The sequence below is a fragment of the Haliaeetus leucocephalus genome, unplaced genomic scaffold, assembly GCF_000737465.1.
Source record: "Haliaeetus leucocephalus isolate CR32 unplaced genomic scaffold, Haliaeetus_leucocephalus-4.0 Scaffold395, whole genome shotgun sequence".
Taxonomy (NCBI): Eukaryota; Metazoa; Chordata; class Aves; order Accipitriformes; family Accipitridae; genus Haliaeetus; species Haliaeetus leucocephalus.
The window spans coordinates 3,449,741-3,476,398 of NW_010972831.1; the positions used below are offsets into that span (position 1 = coordinate 3,449,741).

Genomic DNA, 26,658 nt, shown 5'->3' on the forward strand with positions numbered 1-26,658 from the left:
TCCGCCACAGCCCGGCGTGAGGGAGACACGTTCCTCAGCACTAACACCCACACACTCGCTCCTCGGGGTTTGGGGCACGTTTGGTCGGTGACTGAAAGCCCCCCTCTTTTTGAAAGGTGGGGACGAGGGCTGGCAGAGGCAGGGTTGATGAGGGCAACAAAGTTGGTGAGGGGCCTGGAGCACAAGTCTTCCTGAGGAGCGGCTGAGGGAACTGGGGTTATTTAGTCTGGAGAAAAGGCTGAGGGAAGACCTCATCGCTCTCTACAACTACCTGAAAGGAGGGTGTAGTGAGGTGGGTGCTGGTCTCTTCTGTCAGGCGGCTGGAGATAGGACGAGGGGAAATGGCCTCAAGTTGCAGCAGGGGAAGGTGTAGGTTGGATATTAAGAAAAATTTCCTTACTGAAAGGGTTGTCAGGCATTGGAACAGGCTGACCAGGGAAGTGGTTCAGTCACCATCCCTGGAGGTATTCAAAAAGCACGTAGACAAGGCACTTCAGGACATGGTTTAGTGGGCATGGTTGATGGTTGGACTCAATGATCTTAAAGGTCTTTTCCAACCTAAATGATTCTGTGTCAGTCAACATGAGTATTAACGGAAGTAGCTAGGGGATAGATCAAGGCTGCAGTCAGGTAGGGTAAGCGTGTCTTCTGGGAATGGGGCTCCACCTTGACAGCAGGTCATGGTTTACAGCATTTTCAAGTCCACTTTCAGTTTCAGTACTACTTCCAAGAAGCAGCAGCCACCTGAACTGTACTTGGCATTAAGAATAACCCCAGCTACTTATTAGAAGACAATTGCAAAAAGCCCTTTCATGTGACCTGGACTCAATAAAAAAACAGCTAAAGAGCACTAGTTTTACTACTTTGTCACTGGAATCACAGAGCAAGGATTGTCTTTATTTGATTGGAAAAATAAAATGCCATACATTCAGCATCACCAAGCTCAAGCACAGATAACCACAATGTGCAACTTTCCTATTGACACGCTGCACCTCTTCTGTAGCATGCCTAAGGCCACAGTTGTTCATCCTTCATTATTTGATACCAGTTCACCCTGTATAACTGAGCTTGACCTGTCTTTCTCAACCTGCTGTCTAAATTAAAAAAAAAAAAAAAAAAAATCAAAATTTTCTCAGAGATTAATTAAAATCTGGCTGTTAGCTCCTAACTTAGAGAAGAAAGAGTCAAGGAAACATTCAATGTGCAGCCAAGCACTTTGGCAGATGACACTGTGTAAAGCATTCATGCTTACATAGTCTTGCAAGGAACCAAGCAATACCTTCAGTATGTTCAGCCTCAAAAGGAAAACTAATGATTAACTTAATACCACATTTATTTTTAGATAGTATCGCAAGAACGCACACCTTACAAACACAGAAAAGATGACACAGGCCTGCTGCCAGGAGCTTACAGTTCAACTTTGACAAATGCTACAAAAAAATTTTGTTAACAGGAGGAGGTGGGAGAAGCTAATGCCATCAGGTTAAAAAGAGGGGGCTTTCTGAAAAAGGGGATTGTCCCAGGAATAAAAAGCAAGTGACAGAGCGTCAGGCACAAGGAAGTGACAAGCAGCAGTAGGAAGGATGACAACGTGGAGCACAGGACACTTGATAAAAACAGGTTGCAGGGAGACAGGCTGAGCAGCACAGGTAGAAAAACAAGGACCTGTAGGGTTTATAATTAACATGTAAGAATGCATCTACATAATACATCATTGTTTCAGCTATTCCAGAGAAGATAACATTGTGAAATATCAATCAGAAGTGAGGTTTTGGAGTTTTTTGGTTTTGTTTTAATTTAGAAAAAAAAAACCCCAAGACCAGTCCCTTTCCATCAGGAATCCTACTGTAATACTAGTTTCCATTATGAATATGTTGCACGTCTAAACTGGGAAGTAGGGAATACCAACAGCTCTGCAGATGCAGAAAAGACTCAAAAGAAAAAAAAAAACTCAAAAGAAAAAAAAAAACCCTAACAAAAGTTGTAGTTTTAAAGATTTCATTCTTTTTACCCTACAGTATCTGCTTTAGATTTTGTGGCATATTTTCCAAATTCATCAGCCTGTCAAGAGGAAAATCTCCTATTTTAAAACATTTTAGTGATTTACTGACTTAGTTAAAATCTCATTATCCTACAATTTTCCTTTGTAGACAGAGCACGAAGAGGCCAGGCTTTGGTGTGGGAGTTAAACATTTCAATCGTTGTAGCAGCATTGCAGTTAAGTTGGGAGTCTCAGCAAGATTTGTTTTTTTTTTTCCACAGACATCTCAAGGATCCAGATACTTTATGACAGTAACTGAATAAAGTTATAAGTGTCTATTAAGCAAAACAGCACAGATTTTCTCTGCTACTTTTGATAGCATCATTGCATTAGTGCTATAAGAACTGTCAATGGGGCTTAGGTACTGACAGATTAGTGAAAGGAAAAAGATGTCACCCTCCCTTCCCCACTGTTAATTTTTTTTTTTTTTTTAAATACAGATGCATATTAAATGCACGTGAGAGTCTGTAGAGGCCAGGAGCAGTGTTTCCAGAAGGTGCAATCACCTTCACACAGCAACACCCTTGACTCCGAGGGCTCCTACAAACTGGGAAGTACTCACAGATCAGGTTTCTGCTTCATTACATTCAGTTGGGGATGCTTCTGTGGAGGAGATGAGGTCTTTCCCATGACCACCCTCCTTGGACTTCTCATATGGATGAGGGTAAGGGGGTACACGGGGCACAACCCCCCCCTACAAATTCTAGCATTTAGGAATTACAGAAGTAGTTAAACACATTGACCTATATTTGAGCTATACAGGTAAACACATTATTGATTTAAATTGATGTGGGTCTCTAGTCTTTGGTAGCCCATTAATTTTTTCCACAAGGTGGCTCATGCACATAGAAGAGTACATCAGGAATTCTCTTGGTCCTGCATCACTTAGCTAGAAAGCAGCAATGCTGTTTTCCACTCCAAATCTAAGTAATTCACAATTACATTTCCATAAGCATCAAAGAACAAGGCAAACTGCCCATGAACAATCATGCATAACAGGACCATCCCAACAGGGTTTGTTTCTGCACCATGCAAGACAACATTTAGAAGAGGCTGAAGCCAGAATACTCCGTCCTCTGAGGGGCTCACCCCTGCAGAAGGTGCAGCATTTAAGCAGTTATGCCACAACCAGTAGAGTATTTGCACATCTTGCATGCAGATACAGGGGGTTTTGATAGATGAATTTGAGACTGCTTTTAAAATTAGTTTGGTTCACAACTGTCAGTAAATTAAACCCCACAAGATCAGGTCAGTTTTTCTACCTAGCCCAGAATATATTTCCTCCATCTTTGATCAATTCTGAAGAGACAGAGCTTGTAGAAAAGTAATCTTTCCTTGGCATAACTTTCTTATTTACAGCAACTTAAAATCTCCCTGAGTTAGTGGATGCATCAGACCATTGTTTAACCAGCCCCTTTTTAAAAAACATTTATACTTCGGTTCCCTGCTATGTTCTGCAGCAATGAATTCCACAGTTTGACTTTGCACTGCATGAGAAAGCACTCCCGTTTGTCTGTTCAACCCTGAACAACTCAAACTTCATCATATACCCACTAGTCCTGGTGACTGCAAGCCAAAGGCACACCTTACTCTCAACCTGCAAACAGAGCCTGAAACTGGGACTCAAAGGCATGAGCTCTACTCCTCACAGCTGACCAGCAGCTTCTAAACATCATGGCACATCAGCAGAGACACAGAGCACATATATCCACCCACCACTTTATCAGGTGAAACTGGGTTAGAGGGTATTCCTAATAAAGGGCAGGACTGGGAAGTGCAGTAGGGAGGTAGACAGCAGGAATAAAAGGTGGGTTTTTGTTTAATTTAGCTGCACATATTTCAAAGGCAGCATCACCTCCACTGTGACTTCATGAAAATATGCCACTCAGTATACCACCATTTTGTAAAGACATTTATATCAGGAATTTGAGTGACATAAGAGTGGAAGCTATCACATTCAATATTCTGAAACTGAGGTGGAGGTAATGCTGAGTTAGCACACTGACACTCTCCAACAGCTGTCTCTATTTTAAGACAGGACTGTGGCTCAGACTCACCTGTCTGAGCTCTTACTGAAAAAAAAAAAGATAATTAATCTGTCATTGTCATGTCACAAATACCTCGGAGCAAAAGTAGGAATCTTCTCAAAATATTTAGGAGAAAGTATAGTAATATGAAATGCATAAATCTGCAGTAAGCCCTCTGGAAATCTAGGCAAGCTGTACTACTGCTGGTGGGTCTCTGAACATGTATTTACTTGAGACAATGCCAGGTGAACAGGAAAATGAATTCAAACTCTGCCCCCTCAATTATTGCTCAACACAAAAGAAACAAAAGCTGGAAACATCACTAAATCGTCACCAAAGCTAGAGGCCAACAAAAGACGAGAAGTTCTAGAAGAGTAAAGTGTTGACAGCAGGCAGTAAAGCTGTCTTGGAACAAACACATTTAATAAAGGCAACACATTAAAAAAATTCCACAAATGTGTAAAATACTCAAGTGGCAAGTCATTTCCAAACGAGTGACTGAAGACTAAAAGGTACCATGGAGCAGAGTGGCAGCTGAACCGTCCGCAGGAGGCTGGCTGGAAGCAGTGACTCGAGATGGCGCTGCTGTCCCACAAAGCTGCCTCGTCATCCAGGGCTGGCAAGGCCACCAGCGAGGGACTCCGCAAGGCTTCCAGCGGTCCTGCCGAGGCTCTGTGCAGGAGGTCACCAAGCTTGCTATTTAGGGAAGGTGAAGGCCTGGCTGGGCTGAGCATGTGCATGCTTCAAGCCATCAGTAAAGCAAGTTAACACCCAATTTCCAGGTAATTTCTCACAGGAAGGTCCGAGTGCACTATTGTTTCTAATCCCCAGCTTCGAGCTAACAGGGCAGTGATTGAGTCTTGTACTTTTCCGACCAGACATAAAGAAGATGAATTACTTACCCCCCGCCAGGCTTTGCAGTAATGCAGCAGCTGGCAGTTCAGAAAGCACCACCACTACGTCTTCATAACTGCTTTATTTCTGCCCCCAACCTTCCTGCAGCCACTAGCTCAACCCAGCACACATGCTGCTGCAGACCCACTGGTGATGTTCATCCTCAAAGCTGCACAGTCCTGCTTTGAGCAGCTCCAAATGGCGCAGTGGTTAACGCTAGTCACAAGGCTATGGAGGCTGAGCTACCGACCTCAACAAGAAAGTTAAGGGCAGAAAAGTTGACTTTAGACAAGACTTAGGAATAAGATGTCTATAAAAATAAGCAGGTTAAGAATTCCCTTTGTAGTCCCTCCATGGTGAACAGGCCTGGGGCACCTTTACCCACATGTATTGCTCTGTAAGTCAGCTTTACCATACAATCAATCGCCACGTACTCTGTCCAGACAGAGCATCAACATCATAGAAGGCTCCTAATACAGCCAAACCGGCAGCTTTTTGGTCAGTCACAGTAACCTGGTGTTCAGCAGCTTGGGGGCTGTTATCAGAACAATGTAAATAAACTATGGCTAGGGGAAAATTACATCACCACATCACCCTGCCATATGTCCACAGGATCCAGTTACCAGACACAAAGGAGTGTTCTGCACCCTTGATTCTTTTCAACAGCAAGTCAGCTCACGACATGTGAACACCAAGGTGTTTGGAGCCCCAGAACTCAGCTTGAAGAAGCTTCTCCACTTTACTAAACACACGCTGCTGCTCCCCTCCCAGGGTCATGTCGGAGGGAAGAAGAGTCAAAAGGCAAAGTCTCAAAGCACTTCATCGGTAAACAAGATCCACTTCCTATCTCAAAGGTTCCAGGACTGCAGACAGTTTAAAACACATACAGGTGGTTTGCAGGCCGGGAAGAAGAGGAATTCCAGGCCTCTGAAGGCTTGGTCAACGACCAAGCAGTCCACTAGGCTCTTCATTTCAGTGTGGAAGGCAGATCCATTGCTCACGGTCTGTGTCATTTGCAGTAATAAAAGGTTTGGGAGCTGTCAGTGCTAGCAGCCAACATTTAGCAATACACTGAAGCTGTGCTCATACACATAGGAATAAAATCCCCTTCCCTGCCTCAGAAACAGTCTGGGATACGTCTGGATAGACAGTAAAACCACTAGGTCCATCTACACATCAAGCAGAAAGACCATTATGAAGCCACAGGGAGGGAGGAGAGTGCAGCTTCCATCTGAGACAATGTCAGCCAAGGTTGGGGGAAGAGGGGGAGAAAACAGACTTCAGCACATTACATTTGCAAACTCAAATTATGGTCTTTCTTCCCCCTTCCCCCATCCCTCTATTCCTTCTCTCTCCAATCTCCTATGCGGAGACTCTGCTGCTGGAGAGTGTGATCAGGGGATAATTTAAGACACAATATCTGCATGGCCTTTATAAAAAGGAAAAGTGTCCCGTGTTCTGGAGTAAGGAGAAGGAAGTCTCCTCCTGCTGTATATCTGAGGAAAGCTCAGTCATGATGTCCAGCCCTCACTCCAGTGAGGAGCAAAGACTGGCAGAGCCAGGAGAGAAAAAGCCTGGCTTACACCACAGGTAGAACCCACAGATGTGGTAGGAACCTGTACAGGGGAGGTTGTATTTGAAGCACCAGTTTAAACAAAGGCTTCCTCATTGGGAGTGCCATTGATTTTGAAGAAAAGTTTGGCATCATCCATCTTCTGTTTTTTTTCTCTCTCTAGCCTGCGTCTGTAGCAGACCAGGTAGATTGGAAGGCAGAAACCCAGGAGGCTCACACCAAGCAAGCCAACGTTCAGCTGCAAAAAGAAAGACAAAACAAAATTAGGCAGGCTAAGAAGATGACAACCCAGTCACGCATGCTGAAGTGTCAGAACCCAGCCCTCGTCACTCAGCTGCAGGCAAACCAGGAGACGCCCTGCTCAGTGTATTGGCAACAACCTCCACTGTATTTCTGTTTACACTCCTGTGCCCAGAGCACCACATGTATAAGCTAAATGCTGCGAGAATTTGTCGCTCTGGATCATGGCTGCAGGAGTCTTGTTCCACAGAACAGGCAGGGCTGTTTAAGCTGCAGTTCTTTTACACCAAGTTTGCTGACTGAAGAGCAACAGGCTGCTGGGGTGGGCACATGTAGCCTAGAGACCAGAACTCTCCCCAAGACCACCCATGTCATGATTTTATTGAGCTGCCCAGACAGACTCTCATCAAGATACTACATTAGCCCTACCCTCAATAGCCACTTGGCTTTTCGGACATTAGCATCAACAACCCCAAATTTACTGGTAATTGGAGCTAATAGCTCTCAAGGGAATGTAGTATTTCTACTGTATTTTGAGGTCCACACAGATTCACTCACTGTTACCTGACAGATTTTGACTCACCACACAAACTGTTAGCAGAAAGCACTCCTGCAGCCTTCTCCCTTCCTCCATTTCCATATACCAGCATAAGGGTTAATGGCTTTCCCTCGCCAGGAATCATTAATCACATAGGGAAGGGTCTCCTGGACAGCACCAAGGTAACAGCAGACTGAGGGACATGTAAAATTCCAGCTGTTTTTAACCTTGGTCCATGCACAGGAGTCCTTTTGTTTTCAAAGAAATGAGCCAAAATCATCTTAACCACCAAGCTTTCACATTAAATTTGAGAAGAACTTGCCCAGAGAGGGTCTCCTTCCAAAGGTCCCGTCAACGCCATAAAAAGAGGCTGCTGCAGAAGGGCGAAAAGGGCACTGATCAACGACTGCAACCCTGTCAAGCTGCCAAATTGCGTGGAGGGGTATCTGTCAACAGAGAAAGCAACAGCATTATTATATGTCACCTTGACTGTTCACATCACCCAGATCAGTTTACATTCCCAGTCGACTAACACAACAGAGCACAGTCCCAAGTCAGGCACATAGTATGAAGAACTTATCTCTCCTGGACTTATGTGTAACTACCTCTTTTTATAAAGTATTTAGCTATACCCAGTGGTGTGCACAGTGCTCTCTAGAGCAGAATGCAGCTGGTGACAAGGCTGGAGCCTTCCTCTCCAGACTATTCTCATCCTGAGCTCTCAAACTCTGGATGTATCAGATCCAGTACTTGTTTTGTTTTGCAGCTGTACCGTAGACAGGTGGAAGCACTTATACAACTACTGTTCCTATTGCAAAGGGAGAAGAGTGTTGATATTTACAAGTTAAAAGCAGGGCCTCTTTATCCAGATGACAGCATTTGCGGCTGAGCAATCATTTTCATGTGGTCATAACAATTTGCTCCCTTTAGAAGTGAGTGAAACCTGCACAACAGGTTAGTATGTATTTTCCTTTTTAGAGGACAAGTCTGATCCTATGTCAAACTAAACAATACTGTTGACTGGAAAGTGCTGAATATCAGATACTACTAATGGAAAAATAAATTTCAGGAACAGTCTAACATCTTTCTCTTTCCACGACTGAGTAGTGTTTAAAAAGGGTCAGGTTAAACTATGCTTGGAAAGAAAGAAATGGATCAAAACCTTCAAATATTCAAAGCAAAACAAAGCAATATGACAAAAGCAATATAACAGCAAAGCATATTTCAAAGCAAACATTCAAAGCAAAAATACCTCACTCCAGGAAGTTCCAGAGAGTTGCAATGGCCAAACAGGATTAGTTTACAAGCAAGCCGATATGTACAGCAACAGGCATTTACCTTGCCCAAGACAAAAATCTTTTGCTTCTAGCTGCCAGGGAACCAAAAGTTTATGTACTTTTGAAGCAGAGTCTTAGATGGGTTTTCTAGTCTGGATTCCCCAGACACTGGGACCAAAACTTTTGACAGAAGGAATCTGTGCAGTTGTGGAGTCTCCATCCGTGGAGATATTCCAAACCCAACCGGACGCAGTCCTGGGAAACCTGCTCTAGCTGACCCTGCTTGAGCAGGAGGGTTGGGCTAGATGGTCTCAAGAGGTCCCTTCCCACCTCAACGATTCTGCGATTCTCTGAAAGATAACAGCTTCTTTCTGTTCCTCTGTCCAACAGCTCAGGACAGAGGGGCAGATCTGTTTTCAAAACCAAAAACATTGCTTAATAAGGAAGAGATTATTTAGATTCAGCTATTGATAATTTTCATAAGTTGGAAACAGGATGGATGATCTGTCCTGGGAAAAGGGAGTAGACATCACTAATGGTATCTTGAGCAATGCTTTACCAATGTAATTTCAGAGCAGACCAGTAGCAATGTATTCAATTATGTTAATGTTTTACCTGGACACATGCATGTAGCTAGTCATTATAAGACAAAAAAGCCTTGAGGTTTTACTATATAACCTTAGTGTCGATAGCCTAGTCTCACCTGAGGCCCATATATAGCTGTGCCTGTCTCACTGCAGTAGCTATGCCAAAGGGGTTAGCTGTTTCTAAACAAGGAAAGCATCAGCTAGGACCTCAGTCCAGCTACTGTCATATCCAGTGGTGACTGAGGAAACAAGTTGCATCATTTTTCCCCTCTGACCAATACTTCACTTCCTGATCTCCCTTCTCACCTGCACAGCTTATCAACCCAGACCAGTTTATCTGGCCAGCCATGTATTATAGGTAAGCAGAGACTTACACAGCTGCATAGAGGCCTCCCACAGCTGAGTGGATGAATCCTCTCACGATTGTGTGCAAAATGAAGGAAAGAATCTGGAAAGAGAAGCAGAAAAATGTCATGTCCTAGATACCACCTAGGTGTGCCAGACCCCAGCGTAGAACCATTCCTAAAAGCTGTTCTCCTTTGCACTAGAAAGGTGGGCTTGAGGAACCCAGAATCAAAACCTGAAAGATCAACACAAGGGAAGAAATTTGTACTCATCTCTAAAAGCACTGCTTTTCCGTACTTTGCAAAGACTAACATGCAGTACTACCTGAGGTTAACAACACACAAGACCTACCTCATTCGTAGATAGCACTGCTGCAAGGACACGTCCCCAGCAACCTGTGGCCAGGGACACAATGCTTTTTCATTGCACTTGTGGCCAATTTAGTTAATTTTCCACAAGTTATTGTGGACAATATGCAAGTATGAGCAAACTACATCTGTTTGCCTACGTCATCAAGGCATGTTTAAGTATAGCATAAAATCACTAAACTCCTCTGCCAAAAACAGGTGGTGCCACAAAATAAATATTTTAACAGGTTTATAATCCCATGGGTACCATTGGGCATAGCATTTGACACAGAAATAACCTGCTGTATGTATCAGTGTCATGCTTCTTACAGCAAATTTTCTGACCATCGGCAGCTTAAAGCAAGCCCAGGTTAAATGCACAGGCGCTCCTGAGAGGATCTCAGTAGAAAAGTATTTGTTGTTACACAGCTCAGCTGCAGAAACTTCTAAGTGTGAAAAAATTGTGGATCAACCCTGACATTTTAACTACAGCTGCTTCTTTAGGTTCTCTCAAGAAATGTAAACTGCATGGAATTATTTGTTTCAACTCTAAGACTGGGGTTCCCAAAGCAGTACAGAAGTCTCCCAGCAGTGCCAGAAAGCCCTCCTGCCAGTAGCTGGTTCTGCTGGCTTGCAGGACCTCCTGGCACTGTCCTGCCTGTCATTTTGCCAGGACCCATGTTGCCAGCCCCTCCAGCACACCCACCCATTTGACCTATTCACCTGCAACGGTAGATTAGGAATAAGACAGGTGATTCCAAATCCAACCAGCAGGACATTTGTGAATGCAAAGGCATTGGTGGCATTGGTGATTTTCTGGATCTGACGATCACGCTTTTTCTTTTTCTTGTCACTTCTGGAAGGATAGCAAAACCTATGTTACAAAAAGCACTCTCGGCAGCCACTGGAACTCACAGCAAGATTCTCCACCTATCCCGTCAACTATCTAAACCAGTTTGGCTAGAGGTCTGCCTAAGGAAGTGGTGGGATCTCCATCAGTGGAAGCTGAGGAACATCTGGGCAATTATTTCAGTGCTGTTACTCTTAACTGTTAGACTAGAAGGGAAGTCTGAGCCTCCCCTGCTACAATTTAAATTTGCTCTTCTTGACTGATCTTAGTGGACATGGAACATAGTTTGGTCCTTTCCTCTGCAATTATCAAGTCTTCCTTCAGGCTTTCTTTTCTATACTGAAGAACCAATATTCTTTTCAGTCTTTCATCACAAAACACATTATGCAGAGCAGAGGCCTGCTACATGGCTGCATGTCCCGCGTGGCGAACACTACGCACTGCTCAGCGTTGCTCTCCTCATTCTCTTCCGAGCCATCGTTGCATTCTTTCAGTCGCCAATCCATGATGTACCCGATCACAGGCGCTGTCAGCAAGCACAGCAGTTGCAATACCCCAAAAATAGAAGTGTAGAGAGCCACTGCGGGGGGGGGGAAGATTAAAAAAGTTGTTAGTCCAAGTGATACCACAGCAAGCAACAGAAAAAAAGACAGAAAAGAAACTGTTCCTCGCCATTGATCACCTCTCTCATTAAGAGCCCAGACCCCACATACTCACAGGCTAACAGGCAGGGCTGAAGGAGCTGAGACACCAAAGCCTCACTTCATCATTTAGCCTCCCAGAGGCGTGACATTAGAGTGGACATACTGGGCACACTTGCTTCAACTATTCTGATCCTGCACTAATATTCTCTGAGCAACATCAGCCCAACAGCAGGTAGGGCTCAGAAATGGGACCCAGCAACTGCTTGGTGCCAATGAAGTTTAGTCTGGCTCAGATCAACAGGGAAAGTTCTTACAAACAATATATCCTGCACAGCCAACCCTGCCTTAGTCGTCTCCTCTCCTGCCTTGCTGGGAGCTGCAGCTACATCTTCTCCAGCTGGGAAGCTCCAGCAAGGAGAAGCCAGGCTGGGAAGGTGAGGACTAACCCATTTTGTGCTGAACGGACAAGTTTGGAGGCAGGGGAGGGGAGAGCAGATTGGAAGCAAAAAACACAGCATGTGAGAGCAATCATTAAAAACTCAAAGTGCTGAAAATTCCCCATGTGTTAAAGATGGGTGAAGTGTCTACATGGCTTGCTAAGGGAAAGCTGATGCCAGCAGACTTAGAAGAAACTCTCCCCTCCTGTTGGTGAACAGTTCCCCCACCCTGCAATCCTTTTTCCACTTCCTCTGTGCAGCACACATGATGGATTTGTATGCATCACACAGAAGGGCTGGTGAGTCATGGTGTACCACAGCTCTGAAATAAGGATGTAATTCTGAAACTGCTCATCTCAGCACAGAGCGCTTACAAGTTACAGCACTGTAAGCAAAACAACCAAAAAGAATTTTAGTTTGTCCCTCCCAACGCATTTCTAGATCTAGCCAAAGCAGTATAGCCAGGATTTATACCAAAAATCAACTTGGTAATGGAAAGACATTTCCAACAAGCCTTTCCCTCCTGTACAGTTACAGCAAATCCCAGCAGGGCTGCCTTGCTGCACCCAGGCATGGCACCTGATGATACTTTCCTGGCTCTGGTTGCTGGCAAGGGAACCAAGAGGAACTTCCAACCTCTAAACTCGCATTCATGCCCCCATTACCTCCGCAAAGGCAAGCCCTGAAGTGGCCCCACATCCCATCTCATTATAGCAACTGCTGTAACCAAGAGAGACAGGTGGCATCACCCTCTACAAACACTCCTGGAGCTGATTTGCTGTTGTCTGGTTATTTTTTAATAGAGGGTAAGAAGCAAGCCACGCTGTCATGTTTTGCCTCTTCATGCTATTCTGAACACTTAATCTTGGGCTCTAAACAGCAAGAGCAGAAGCCAACTTGAAGCATGGAATGAAACTTATGGGGTCAGCAAGAGAAGAAAAGGAGAGACAGTAGCTGCTACAAAACAGGGCCACCTCAGTTTATCTATCATCTTAAAAAACATTCTTTTGGGGGGGGGGGGGGAGATAACAATACCTAGCAAATACCAGCAGAAGTAGAAGCCTAGGTAGAGCAAACAAAGGGTGCACACATGGGCACAACCCTTTACATCCACTGTTCAACATGGCTTTCCCTCGAAACTATATTGAGCAAGTACCTCATACAGCTGAGTTTTCCAGCCCACCCTTATTATATTTAAGGTCTCCAAGTCTTACCAGATTTGAAAGCAGGGTGACAATTTATGAAAGATGAAGCCAAATTTCAAGTTCTAGACACAACTGGTCTACTCTCTCCTGCCTTCCTACAACACAATTATGCAGTCATTTACAGAGCTACTGAACTCCTTAGCTTTTCCCCCATCTTTTGGGGGCTTTCAGAAGATAACTAGCCACAAGCTGACTGCTTTTTCCACCTCTAGGTTTCATGACAGGTCTAAGTCACCATAATCTGCACAGGAAGGAGGACTTTCAAGGACACAGTGCCTCACTGCAACTTAAAGACTCTACTACCTATCTGAATTATTTTCCCCACATCCTTCTCTCTTGTTCTGCTCCCAGGAATATTTAAGTTTTCTTTGACCGTAACGGTTGCAGGATTGACTTAACTCTCTTCTTCCCTTGCTCAGTGCTCCTGAGAGCAGTTGCAGGTGGAGGGAGCTCTCTAAACAAATCACATTCAAGTAAACTGCAAGAAGAACAAGGAATCTAAGGGAGCAGCGTCCCATCCTCTCCTGATCTGCACAGATTACATTTCTAGAGAGCTGCACACATCTTGGAACTGCTCTTGCAGCCTGACGCTGCTGCGACTAGACAATACCACTGTTTTGCTGATGCCATGGAAACACCAAGACAGCGGACTGCACTGGGAGCCCAGGCTATGTTCAGGGGGAGGAGGGGGAAAAAGGGAAGAAATCTTAAAGATTGCACAGAAAAAAATGCAATACACCCAAGGGGCACAATCCCTTTTTTAATTCAGAGCTTGATCTGAACAGAATTGACAGCATATATAGTTAATATTAATTCTAAAATACCAAGGAGGGGAGGAGAGGAAAAAATGAAAGAGAAATAACTAGAGCAAGCCAGGGTAAAAAGAAAGAAAGAAAGAAAGAAAAAAAAAAAATCAGCGTGAAAGAGTTACAAGGTAAGCAAAAAACTAAGCAGTGTTGGGAAAGGTAGGCAGTGTGAAGTTTGTCCTGTTTACTGTTTAATGTCTAAATTGGCTCTTGAGCCAGGAGATAAAGAGCTGAATGCTGCAGGCTGTCAAAGGCTCAAGAAACAAAGCAATTCAGGGAATGCCAGGGCACTTGGAGTTTCCTGAGTTTCCTTCCCTCCCCCAGAGCTCACTCCTGTTTTCAGAGGAGTGCCTCTTGATTTATCAGCTTCATGCAATCCAGATTTAACAAGTTCAAACTGGATCTTACTACAAAGGACAAAAAAAAAAAAAAAAGGCTAAGTCTTGTTTTGCAATCCTGGGTATTTTCAACAACAGTAAACTAATGTACTCTTTCCTGTTTGCTTCATGTACTGAATCAGAGCTATAAATACAGAAGAGTCCAGTGCAGTGAGCACCCCTGAGTCTCCCCAGCACACACCAAGCTGCACAAAACAGCTATGACTTCATTTCTCCCACCCCCGGCTGCTGGGCTGAGACACCTAGTCCAACCATTAGTCATGAGAGTCAGCTGCTCCGTACTTTGTGCCTGCTTAGGATAAGCAAAGCAAACACCTGATGAAATAGGTTTTCCAATAAAAAAAAAATTATCACAGTCCATCCTGAGAGGCTACTTTCAACAACCCATCTGGGGAAATAACATGGAATAGTATTTAACAGACACCAGCCTAAAATTAGCTTGACATTCAAGTGTCTACCTCACTGCCCCTCTGTCCTGGGCTAGGTCCAGCCCTTCACTAGACCCTCCCAGCAGCTGTCAGCCGCACTCTGACACCACTAATTGCCATACACTGAGTATCTGCTGAGTAATCAGGCTCGCTGGACTCTTGCAAGGACCAAGTCTGGGTCAGGTCCCAGTTCCAAGGAAGCAGATAAAAGTTTTCAGGTTACCCTACCTTGATCTTCATCTCCAGACAGAAACTCAAGCATGGTATTCATAGCTCCCATGTAGAAGATGAGCCGCAGCTGAGTGACACACATGGTGATAAGGCTGAGCAACAAAATAGGACTGAAGACGCTCTTCATGAAGGAGGGAGAAGCTGCAGAAGGAATAATAGAGTCTCTGAAGAAGGCAACGTACCTTCATAAACATGTACAATTTCAGAAGAGCTATTGCCTCTGGGTTAGCAGGTCTTCTCCTAGCTAGTCATTCCAACACTGCATGCCAGGGGCAGTTCCAAGGAGTTCAGAGTTAGCGACTACCTGGTGCCTTACAAACTTCCATAATGAACAGCTATAGATGCTTGGAGTTTGGCTACCAGTAGCTGGGGCAAGGGAGAAGGAAGGAAGACTCACCTCATTCTGTAGATTAGAGCAAAAAAGAAGCTTAAAACCATTTGCTTTTGCCAAACGCCTGAGTAAGGAAGGCTTGGTCATGATGGCAACAGTCTAAGAGACAGCAGTGACCAACTGCACTGCCCTTCTGCAGCCGTACCAGTTACCAATGCTGTTGTCCCCACCACTGGCAACACCATATGGTGTATTTAGGCAAGTATGCAAGGACAGGATTCCTTATATAACTGAACTTGTATTTAAATAATGGTGGCTGGCACATGGCCCTGGCAACATATGGATCACGTTATCTCTCTTATAAACAGGTCTGGAGCAGAGCAGAGAGGCTGACAGCCTTGTGCCAGCACAAGCATCCTTGGGGCACTCATGGAACCACACCTGTGTTGTCAGGTTGGCACTTCACTTCTAGGTCCACCGTAGACAGACAGAGCTTGTTGTTCTCTTGCAAGGCTGCTGGCTCTTTGGGGCCCTTCATGGAGCTCCCCACGCTGAGACGGCGCCCCACAGTTGTTACTTGCTTGTAAAACTGTTTCCCAGTGATTTTGTGGTCAAATCCCAGCCAGCTGAACTTTATTTTCACCCTGTTGGACAGTAAAGAGCATGAGAGCTGCAAGACAGGGTGAGGAATCAGAGGCAGCAAAGTTGCAGGAGTCAGAAAGGCTATGTGTGGATCTAAGGCACTAGTTTCCATCTACAAAGCCACAAATGGTCTGGATCCAGAGCACAGAGATACTTCCCCCAGGCCAATTTGGCATAGGTCAATATAGAAATACTTATGACTACTGACAGATCATTTTTCCTTCATAATTCCTATGCTTTGGAAAGTTCCACTTTCCACAGATGTTCACCAGTCAAGACATAATGTTAACGGCAAACATAAATCCTCAGCCTAAGAAATGGCAGCCATAGACAACATGCAAGGGAGTTCCCTGTCCTCTCCTCTAAATTAGTTGTGCCATCACTTTCTAGAGGATTAAGAATGGGATTAGCCCTCAAGGCCAGTCTAGTGGACACTTACGAATAGTCCATGTCTTCTGGTCCTGGGAAAGGCTCCAGTGGCCAGTTGAAGAAACAATTGAGGAAAACTAGTCCTGCACAGCTTGCCCAGACAAGCAGAATAAGGATGAAGGAGACCCCAAAGTCATATATAACCTGGAAATCAGAAGGGAATATGGTTTTGACTATAAGAGCAGAAGGATACTTCAATATTCTTTTAATGAGATCTGAGAGGAAGCTGTGGGAAAGAACAACATGCTACATTGAAATGGGTTCAACTCAAGTGGTAATGAGGAACAAGTCTGTGACGGGCAGGCTTAGAAAGAGGTGTATATGCACATCTTTAATAGCAGCTATAGCAACAACAACAGGACCTCCAACTGGAAAAGCATGCAGCTGTATTGCAGATGACTGCCATCAAAAGTTTTCATCTAGGACCTTCTCCTTGGAAAGCCAGCAGGAACTTCCCTGCACACTTGAGACTGGCTTACCTTTACTATATCCCCCGTATGCTAACTCTGCAATGAAACATCTCTGGTTCAGAACCACTAAGTGATCTACCAAGGCAGCCCAAGTGACCATCCCTTCGTTGCTGTTTGCTAGCTCTGAACAGTGTTCAAAGCCAACCACCTGTGACAATCACACAGATTAAGTATACACATGTGTATTAAAATCCATATATATGCTCCTTAGAGTTTAAAAAAGCAACCTTCCTTTAAAAAAAGATCTTCAGTTCTTCACTTTTACTTGACACCTTTAAAATTTTACTGCCTATTAGCAAACGGACTGTTCTCTTTGCAGTATTTGTGGAGTTCTTGAGGCAGGCACTTGGGAAGTCTTCAACAGACAGGAACTGAATCTTGCAAAGGCACATCTCTTAAGAGTGCTTTAACAAACAGTCCCTCTTTCTTTCCACATTACTGCTAAATGGTGCAAGACTCCAGCACAACACCAGTCATGAGTCATGATCCCATGGCCTCACCTTGATTCCTGGAAAAGTCACAGCAGAGGAAGCATAGGAGCCAATCATCAGAGCAATGAACGTGGAACGAAGGTCACCAAACATGTTGGGCAGCTGGGGAAAGAAAAATTGGTTGAAACAGGCTGCTGCCAAGGGAAGGGAAGAAAAGGGAAGGAAGCTTTCTTGAGAAGATATTGGCATTTAGGATTAAGACTCCTGGATACCAGAATCTGAAGCAGCCAGTTTTATTCAAGAATGACTTAGCTCTTTCAGTATATTGCTCTGCAGGTTGCATTGGTGTCTCCAGTGTCAGGGAACATCTACAATCCAAGATTTATGTGCTTAGTGACACTGCTTCTTTCCAGACTGACCACATACCTTGCATTGGTTACCTTTAGCACAGGAGCGTTTGTTCCAGCCCTTGTGCTTTCTTTAAGAGTTCCTTACCCCAAGTCTGTAGTCATCATCTCTTTTCCTCTCCAAAAAAATATGTGCCCAATTTCTCTACATACCACCCTCTTTTTAGTCAAGAGTTGTTAGACACAGGCTGTGATTGCTAAACAGTCTTTAACACACCTGCAACACTGTGAACTGCCAGGATTGTTTATGCACCTTGGGTCAGCACCCAAATCTTTGCAGTAGACCAGAAAGTTCCTGTTATAACAAGAAAGAACAGCCACAAACATGAACTGTGTTGCTGTTTGCATTTCCATTTCTAGCTAGCTCCCTGGCTACTTCTGTGAAAGGAGACTCACTCTCTGAGAGGGGCTAAAGCTGGTCATTTCTGCATCAGTTGGATGGCTCAGATGCTCAGGCACACTATCTTGGAGCTACATGCAAGAAGGCAATCACGAACACTAGATATCCAAGGCTTTACTGCCTGCTGTAGCTACGAAGCTGCTGAACTCTGCAGCAAGAAGCAGGCAACAGCATCTCGGGTAGCTATTCCTGCCACCCACCCCACTTCACTGCCTGGGCTCCTATCAGGTGTCATGGCATTGCTAAGAGCAGACCAGGCTGGTTCTGCAAGGATCTGTTGGGAAAGCAAAGCTCTCCATAGGGACAGCTAGAAGCAGCTCACAGCAGCCACTTCTGCCACCTCAACAGCAAAAGCACTCCCAGGCTGGCTCTCCAGCCCCTGCTTCCACTCAGGACCCAAAAGCAGAGTGGAGCAGGCAGAAAGAGCTGCGAGACCTTCCCATTCTCCTGGGAAAGGAGGAACTCACTATTTTTCTAAACAACCAGAAGTGAACAAGTTTCCATCGCTAACTAATGACAGCCTGCAAACTGGAAATTACAGGGAGAAGCTTTGAAGTTGTAGGCTACAGAAAGCTCAGCCGATACCTCCTGAAGCGGGTCAACAGGCAGAGATTCTGCTGCAGGCAGACAGATTTCCCTCCCACCTCCTTTTTTGGGTCACTTACTCCCCAGATTCACTTGGGCATCACTACCACATCAGCCTCAGAGGGCCTCAAAGCAGGACACTGCGGGTGCCTTCTAGCACTGAAAGCTTAACCAGCATTTTATCTGTTTAAAGATGCTGCTGAACAAAATGATTCAGAGAATATTAGACCGAGTCTGAGCAAGCAAATGCTGTCATCACATTCCCCTTCCACTGCTGAAAAACAAATCCATCTTTCCCAGGAGTAGCATATAAGGCAAGCAAATCTGGCTTGTGTCACGGCAGGACCAGCGTGTTTACAACTGAAGTATTCCTGTGCAGGAACACTCTAGGATCCATCTGGCTGTTTATCATCCCTCTGTCTCACTGCAGAGCTTCCTATGCAGTGCAGTCTCCAGGTCCTCAGATAACCCCAGCCAAGGAACAGCAGCAATGATGTGCTGAGCCTGATGCTGCTGGTGAACCCTGAGCAGACACACACGGCAGAGGCAGAAAACGCTGCACTCCTCTGCAGCGAGGATCCCCACGCCCATCCCCAGATCCCTGCATGCGGGAGAGCTGCCAACAGGCTGCTTTCAGGAGCTGCGGACAGGAAACGGCAGAGGATCCAAAGGTCTGCTACCAGGCACAAAAATCTCTTATTGGAAGCTGTGGCCTAAATACACACCGCAGAAAACAGCATCTGCAGAATACAATATCTGCAGGTTGCAAAAAGGCTAGTCACTGTCACCAGGAAGGGCATTCATTTAATGTCAAATACCCCAAACCTAAAATAATCTCCAGAAATTACAACAAACAGCTGCTCCTGCTGGGGAGCTCAGAGCAGGGCAAGAGCTCCACAAACACAGCTGCTTCTTGGCTCAGGCTGGTTTTCCCCAGAGCCCCAGAGATCACAAAAAGCCTTTTTCATACAGCAGACAAGCAACTCCCAGGTGGATCCTCCTGCTCTGAGGGGTACTGGAGACAGAGCAGGCCTGAAAGCAAGCAGTCATGTCTAGGAAAACCCAATTCTGCTTCTGCCTCGATGGGGACAGAAGTCCTAGAAAGGCTAGAGATTTCCTAAAATCCTATTTGTCACCAAAGCAGCAGCCAGATTAAAAAAAGTTGGACATAGGAGATTTAGGGTCTTATCCAACCCAGTCAAAGAAGAAACTGCAAACACTGAGCACTTGGGAGAAAAAGAAATCTGAGACTACCTGGAGGTGCAGAGCAGGGCCAAAGGGAAAAAAGTAGTCCATAGCCACACAGAAAAAAAACTCTCAGTCTGCAAGTGCCAGCACTGGCAATGCCTCTGCAGGTCTCATCTAAAGACCAGCTACTAAAATAACACACAATATTTACTAAGGCATTTTCCACACTGTCTTTATAGCAGCAAGTATTGGGGAAAATGAACCATAGGGAGAAAAAAAAACAAGCCACAGAACAAGTGGGGCTCTTTGTATTTCTGCCACCAAAAAGATCTGATCCTCATTCTGTTCTTATCCCTGCAGGCCAGAAGGGGCTCCTCCACTAACTTCTGCCCATTCTGGTATGACAGCCCCAATTCCACAAGACCTACAATGACAGAAACTCTTACACCTCCTGTTTAAAGGCCAATAATACTCAATATTTTATTAACTCTATACCCCATCTGAAAGATACTAACTTAATTTTGCCATACCATAACTGTTTTTTTCTGGAGTCCTTTTTTACAGGTATTCAATCCTAAACTGATAAAATAATTTCTTCTTTCAGATTATTATCCCATCTGCCTTATGGTGGGTTTAAGACCTTTGATCATTTTTTTATAATTTTTCAGCTTCCTTAGATACCACAAAAGATACCACAGTAGTCTTACCAAACCCAATTTCCCTCCTCTTGCAAGGACTATTTGAAAGAACAGTGGAAAAAGTCAAGGGATGGAGAACTAGACTGCTGGAGAATGGTATTTTTGTTCAAGCTAAATTTTGTTTTCCCTATCAGAGGTATATTTGGAAGTTATACAGATACTAAAAATATGTTCTCCAGGAAAGCCTCAAACTGCCCACTTTGTCCAAAGCATATGGAAATTCCTGTTCCTATTCTGCAACAAAAGATCACAGAGCCCTAAGTTTTCCTGGTAAATCCGAGCAGAGAAGATTCCCTACACAGAGATGTCCCCCTGCTCCAATTAAAGGGTGGTGTTTGTAGCAGAAAATAAGAGCAAAGCAGCTGTAATTCTTTGAAAGGAAAACAGGACAGAAAACAATCTATAAAAGGCTCTTTGTGGTAATTTATCACACATGTTTATTTCTTTGCATGAAATAGCGTCGGAGCAGAACCAGCGCCAGATTCCTGTGTTGCTGTCAGAGCCACCAACACAGATCTGTTTCCATTTCCAATCTTCACTTATATTGGCTAAGACCAAGTCACGAGGCAGAAATCTCCCCTCTGCATTTTAACAACAGGCACAGTCTGACCTTGTTCCCAGAACCGGGAAGAGCACCGCTCACTCGCTCCCCCTCCTCCCCAAGCCACAACGCAAGACACCCAGGAACGGCGGCTTGCCATGGCTCTGCAGCTTGCCATGTGCTTTCATGATACCCTGGGGACTTGTTACTGCAAAAGGCTTTAAACCCAAGAGGCAAAGCTTCATGGAGCACTGTCCCAGGCTGCAGTCCTCGGAGATCCTGTTTATCCCTTGCACAGGCACTGAGGATCCGCATCTCCTGCCCTCCCATCAGATCACACCATGCCCATGCAGCAAGTGTCCCGGGAGGTTTCAGCAGCCAACGAGGCCCCACAGGCTGCAGCATCTGAGGAGCATCCCGACCCCACACACTGCAGGGGCTCCCTTCATGGCCACCCTGCTACGAAGCAGCAACCGTAACTCGCCTGGGGTGGCAGAGGACCAGCTCATGCACCAGAGGGTTTGACCCATTTCCTGGAGCGCTTCAGGTCACTCGCAGCTGGCAGGAGAAGGAAGTCACCTTGCTTTGTCTTGTGTGTGCACGTGCACGCTCGGCAGCCCGTGCCTGTGTCAGCCAGAACGAGCTTACTTGGCACCAGAAGTTGATTAGAGCTCACCGCCTCTGTGTAACGAACATCCTTAAAAAGGCCTTTGAGCCTCCCCTTTCAGCGCTTGCTTCATCCTCTCTTGAGCACGATGCACGGCACGGTGCATGCGAGCCACACTGCCTAGAGCCCACAAGCCACAGACTTGTCATCCCCATGTCCCTCCCTTGCCACACTCCCTGTCTCCATGGGCCACAGGTGGAAGGGACCCACAAGAGATCACCACATCACCGCAGAAGATAGTTCTTGACACACCAACTGTGAGCACCCAGCTGGCAGGCAGAACCACAGGGACAAACAGTAAGCTGCCAATGAGTAAGATACACCTGCTTCTAACAGTCACCACCACAGCTACGCTGTGATGCAGGTGAGGAAGTGCTTCCCTCCCACTTCAGACTATTTTTAATCACATTCTCATGCCTCAGGTACCAAAATGCCTCTGTGCAGCTCTGCAGGGAGGCACAAGCAGCTACATCTGAATCTGGATTTGAGAAGTCGGGCCTGAAGCTGCCTCAGCTCTTTACAAAACACACTGCTGTCTGGAGGGGATGGGCTCCACCTGAGGTCTCCCTGTGTGAACTCACAGCATCACTACTTGCTTCAGACCTCCTCAAGGCTTGAATCTCTTCTTGGAAGAATTGACCTTTTTCCTGCCACTGTACTTCCTTAGTGCTGCGGAACTGGCTCACTAATGAGGGCACTAGTAAGTGGCTTTGCTTACTTCTTCTGGTGCTAAAAGCCACAGTACAGCACATCCAACACATTTCTGTCCTATCCTTGCTCTCCCTCCTATCATCACCAGTGGCTCTAAAATAATCTGTGACCCCTTAATAACCACCCAGAGAGATAATAACCAATGCTGGCAGCAGCAGGATGGGAATCCTCTCCTGTCCCACAGCAGTACTATGTACTCCTCTCTTCCTCGCTTTTATTTGAAGCGTGGCAGGATGACATTTGCCCCATAGTTCTTTGGGACCAAGGCCAAGGCTTCCAGTGAAGAACACTACATATGAAGGAGACACCAACATCGGCACAGAGTTTTGAAAGCTTTGAATATATGAAAGCAACAGCAGCAGCAACATCACAGTACACACACTGATCTGTAAACCCAGCCTCTGCCAAATTTAGGTCTCAGGAGTTTAACCAATGTCTGAGCCTTGTTCAGCCAGTGTCTAAAGCCTTGTGAAATTAGAGGTAACCTTAACAGAAAGTTTTACTGCAACAGCAAGTTCAAGGTAATGCAGTCCAAATCTGAAAGTTTTCAGCCACAGCTCAAGAAACATCAGTGCTTCCCAGACTGTTTTCTGGGAAACCTTCCACCCAGCCCTGTTTCAGCCACACTGACAAGGATCAGGGTAATGAGGTAGAAAATAAAGCAGCTACTTGGAGGACGGTACTGCTTCTGTCTCCAGGAAAAAGAACCCTAAAATGTAGGGATCCAGCTGACAGTTGTTGACCAACACTTGCAATATAATCCACGGACTAAACAGATCTAAGCAGGCTGCACAGATGGAGCTGGGTACATTCAGCAACGCAGCATTTCTAAGGAAACCTGGAAGAGACTCTCACCCTTCTGAAAGCAAAAGCTTCTGTGCTCAAGAACAACCATTTTCCTGGGGCGAGATGCAAACTGCGTTTGCGTAGAGCTGGTCATACCCAGCTGCAAGGGTTTGTGCGCTGCTGATTCTTCCTGCAGTTATGTCAATGCTAAACCCAGTGCAAACATGTCCAGCCTGTGCCAGGTAGCTTAGCACGGCACGTACAGGCGTATGACAATTTGAGTCCTAGACAAAACCAATTCCTTTTTTCCCCCCACCTTCAACTGAGATGCAAGGGGCAGGTAAAAAAAAAACAAACAAACAAACAAAACCACCCCCAAAAAACCCAAATGACTGGGGGGAAAAAAAAGCCTTAGAATAACCACCTAGTATTCAGCCTTTCAGGTAAAACGGTGACTGACCCTTTGTACCAAACAAAACCCATGCTATTCAAGCCACAGGCAAAAGATCCACTTTGTTCTTTCCTGCTAGCCCAGCTCACAGCCATAGTAAAAAAATAAAATAGAGTCAGGTAATAACTCTTCACTTACCGTAAGCGATGTGAAGGTCATGCACATCCCACCAAAGCCATTCAGAGCCAGCGCAATGAATATCAGCACAGACAGAGCTGCAACAATAAAAAACACCCTTAGCTTTTACTGGGGTGCAGGGGGAAAGAAGACAGAGCCCTGAGCGCTTTGGTCCTGACACGTAAAAACCTCAGTGGATCAACACCATCAGGACATGCCACACTGTTCCTGACCCAGCACCTGTCTCCCCAGCCACACAGAGCAGGAGGACCAGGGCTCTCCTCCAAGACAGAGTTCAGGATGGGATCATCTCTTTCCAGGATGGAAGGGTTTCTTTTCTCTAATGAACAGACTTGCTGATGCAGCTTGTCTGAATGGATCTTAAAAGGAAGATTTACTTGAAAGAACTGGATTTAAAGTGTCACCTCACTACCTGGTCTTGATGAGCAAGCTCCATCTATCCCTGGTGTGAAAGCTGATTACACATCGTGTGCTACTACCTATTTCCCAACCGTGAAAAAGCCATGAACTTGTTTGGAATTGCTCCGTTACAGGACCTGGCCCTGCCCAAACGCAAAGCTGAGAGACCTGGCTATCTCAGATGTTTGGCCCTTGCAACGCTCTCCACTTAGGGTTGTGAAACACCAGCCCTCCCCAGAGCCACTTAGCTCCCACAGGCCAGCAGACGCTTGGCTTGTGTCCTCAGCAAGACCCCAGTACAGCACTGGAGGTATGACAGACTGGAGGTGTGACAGTCAGAGCACGCAGTGCCATGCACGCTTGTCTGCTTCCCCCCAAAAAAAACCCAAACCACAGCCCCAAAGCCCTCCCAGCTCAGCAGAGAAATGCCTACTTACAGTCTGGGTTACTGGCACCGTACGCAATCAGCACACAGGACACAGCAAAGCAGGCACTGAAAGGGAACCAAAACTGTGAGTTTCTTACATACAGCCTCACACGCATTAAATTACATATGCTTCTACCTCCTCAGCACCTTGTTAAGCAAGCGCAGTGTCATTTCTGCAAGCGGGAGGGAAGCTGGCAATTTGGAAAGAAAAATCCAGGGAAATACCCAAATATTGCAGATAAACCTTGCGCAAGGGCTGAGGCAGCAACCTTTCCTCCCAGTACTGACGCAGCTCTTGCTGGACCTAAATTCCCTACCAGTTTTCCAGCACAGAGCTTTGCCAGCCCTCACCTCAAGGTGACCAAAGACAGCAGCAACCTTTGTCCTGAGACCCAGCTGTGGTCACAGCACTCACAGCCTTTACCTGCTCCTCTCTGGTATGGTCACAGAGACTTCCCCTGGTTTTCCCACTCTGCCTACAGGCCGGTTTGGTTTCTGGTATGGTTCAGTGCATTAAAATTCAGCAGCGCTGGGGTCTGCTGTGCCCAACAAGTCACTAATCCCTACATGCCATGATAGAAGCAGCTAACGACCTTGCAATTTGAGGCAGAAAGCGACATATGCCACATGGCAAAGAAGGGCCCTAGAAGAGGCAGGCAGGACGTGTTTATCCCCGAGTTAACTCCCCAGCTTGCAAACGATGATGTAACATCTTGGGTTTGTGCCTCTCGGGACATAGCTCCCAGCTCAAGGAAAAAGCTACCCTCCCTGACTCAGAAATGACTCCACTCTTCCTTCAGGCTCCATCTGGCCAGGGAGCACAGAACAACACTGGAGAGCTGAAGTGTGGACATGGAGTCCCAGGCCCTTCCCTTATGGAGCAATTCGCTGTGCTGGCTGAAATCATCCCAGAGCTGCTCCAGTGCCCTGTGCATGGGCAGCAGCTCCCAGCACATCCCAGCCCCGTTCCTCATACAGTTCCCAAGGCTGCAGGGACCCCACAACAGGCAGAGCACCCATCTGCCCCAGACAAGGTGGGAATTTGTCCCTCAGCCCACCCGGGGAGCCCAGGACACCAACCTGCCAAGCAGCCGCAGCTTGCGAGGGCCGTACTTGTCCATGACAATTCCTAGGGGCAGCGTGATCGCACTGAGCAGGAAGGACCCAACGGTAAAGGCCAAATTCAGCATTTCATCCTGGGCGTTGCAGGAAGGCCATTTGTGCTCTGGAGCTGTGCTGTTCTTGTGTTCAGGACTACTGGTGGTGTTTTCTACACGGGATGATAGAGGATCATCATTACAGTGTGTTAGGATGAGGCTTGCAGCATTGCAGGAAGGAGGGAAGAGAAAACCCCGCACACAGGGTGCCACAACACACTGGGCATACACCCTCCACACTCTATTTTTTATTATAATCAGTGAGAAATGGAGAAGGGAAAGAAGAGCAGCAGAAGGACAAGGGCAACCTGATGAGCTCAGCTGGGAGCAGGAAAAGGATGCGCAGGTGCCCAGGGGACAAGTATCCCAAGCAGCAGCAGGGTAACAACCTAGGGACAGAGATTCATTACTTTATGAAAACAACTATACAGCAAGGGCCTGGCAATTACAGGGGACTAAACCCAGCAGACCCTTAAGCACTAATACAAAAATAAGGTCCTCCTAATCTACAACTGGCATGTTCTCACAGATCTTTTCCCTAACTAAACTGGGAGCAATAACTACAGCCAAATCAGTTATTTCAGGTCCAGACACTGGGCTGACAAGGCCTGGCACAGAGCAACAGCGTGCTCAGACAAAAAGCTTCCTACCCTCACTACGGGCATTGGGATGAGGAATGGCTTTGGAGTAGCCACCCTGCTTCCTGACTACCCTGGCTCTGAAAAATCCTTCCTGGATTTAACTACCCCGTTCCCAGGAAGGCTGGCAGCTCACCTGCCTTCTCGATTTGTTAAAGGATTGATGTATGTTTAACTTCTGCCCCGTAATTAGCATTTTCTATTCTTTCCAAGTGGGTTTTGGCCATACAGGTCAATTATATCTCCAGCTTTCTGTTCTTGCCCCTACATGAGGAACTCCGCACGCAAACTCCC

General features: G+C 45.9%; 1 protein-coding gene across 5 annotated transcripts in view; it reads right to left on the reverse strand.

Annotated features, from left to right (window-relative positions):
* Positions 1–4,122: 4,122 nt before the first annotated feature.
* Positions 4,123–26,658, reverse strand: part of SLC43A2 (solute carrier family 43 (amino acid system L transporter), member 2) — a 29,782-nt gene continuing 7,246 nt past the window's right edge. For 2 of the 5 annotated variants that reach the window (XM_010573615.1, XM_010573616.1), the window contains exons 2-13: positions 25,650–25,839; positions 24,580–24,635; positions 23,744–23,820; positions 17,241–17,333; positions 16,281–16,414; positions 15,641–15,843; positions 14,866–15,009; positions 11,161–11,299; positions 10,593–10,725; positions 9,552–9,625; positions 7,636–7,759; positions 4,123–6,773 (exon numbers count right to left, since the gene is read on the reverse strand). In XM_010573615.1, coding sequence (XP_010571917.1) covers positions 6,612–6,773; positions 7,636–7,759; positions 9,552–9,625; positions 10,593–10,725; positions 11,161–11,299; positions 14,866–15,009; positions 15,641–15,843; positions 16,281–16,414; positions 17,241–17,333; positions 23,744–23,820; positions 24,580–24,635; positions 25,650–25,839 — 1,529 coding nt within the window. In that variant the 3' untranslated portion in view covers positions 4,123–6,611. Of the gene's footprint in view, positions 6,774–7,635; positions 9,001–9,551; positions 9,626–10,592; positions 10,726–11,160; positions 11,300–14,865; positions 15,010–15,640; positions 15,844–16,280; positions 16,415–17,240; positions 17,334–23,743; positions 23,821–24,579; positions 24,636–25,649; positions 25,840–26,658 lie in introns of those variants that run through there. The other 3 variants (XR_774754.1, XR_774755.1, XR_774756.1) reach the window with 3 other exon arrangements.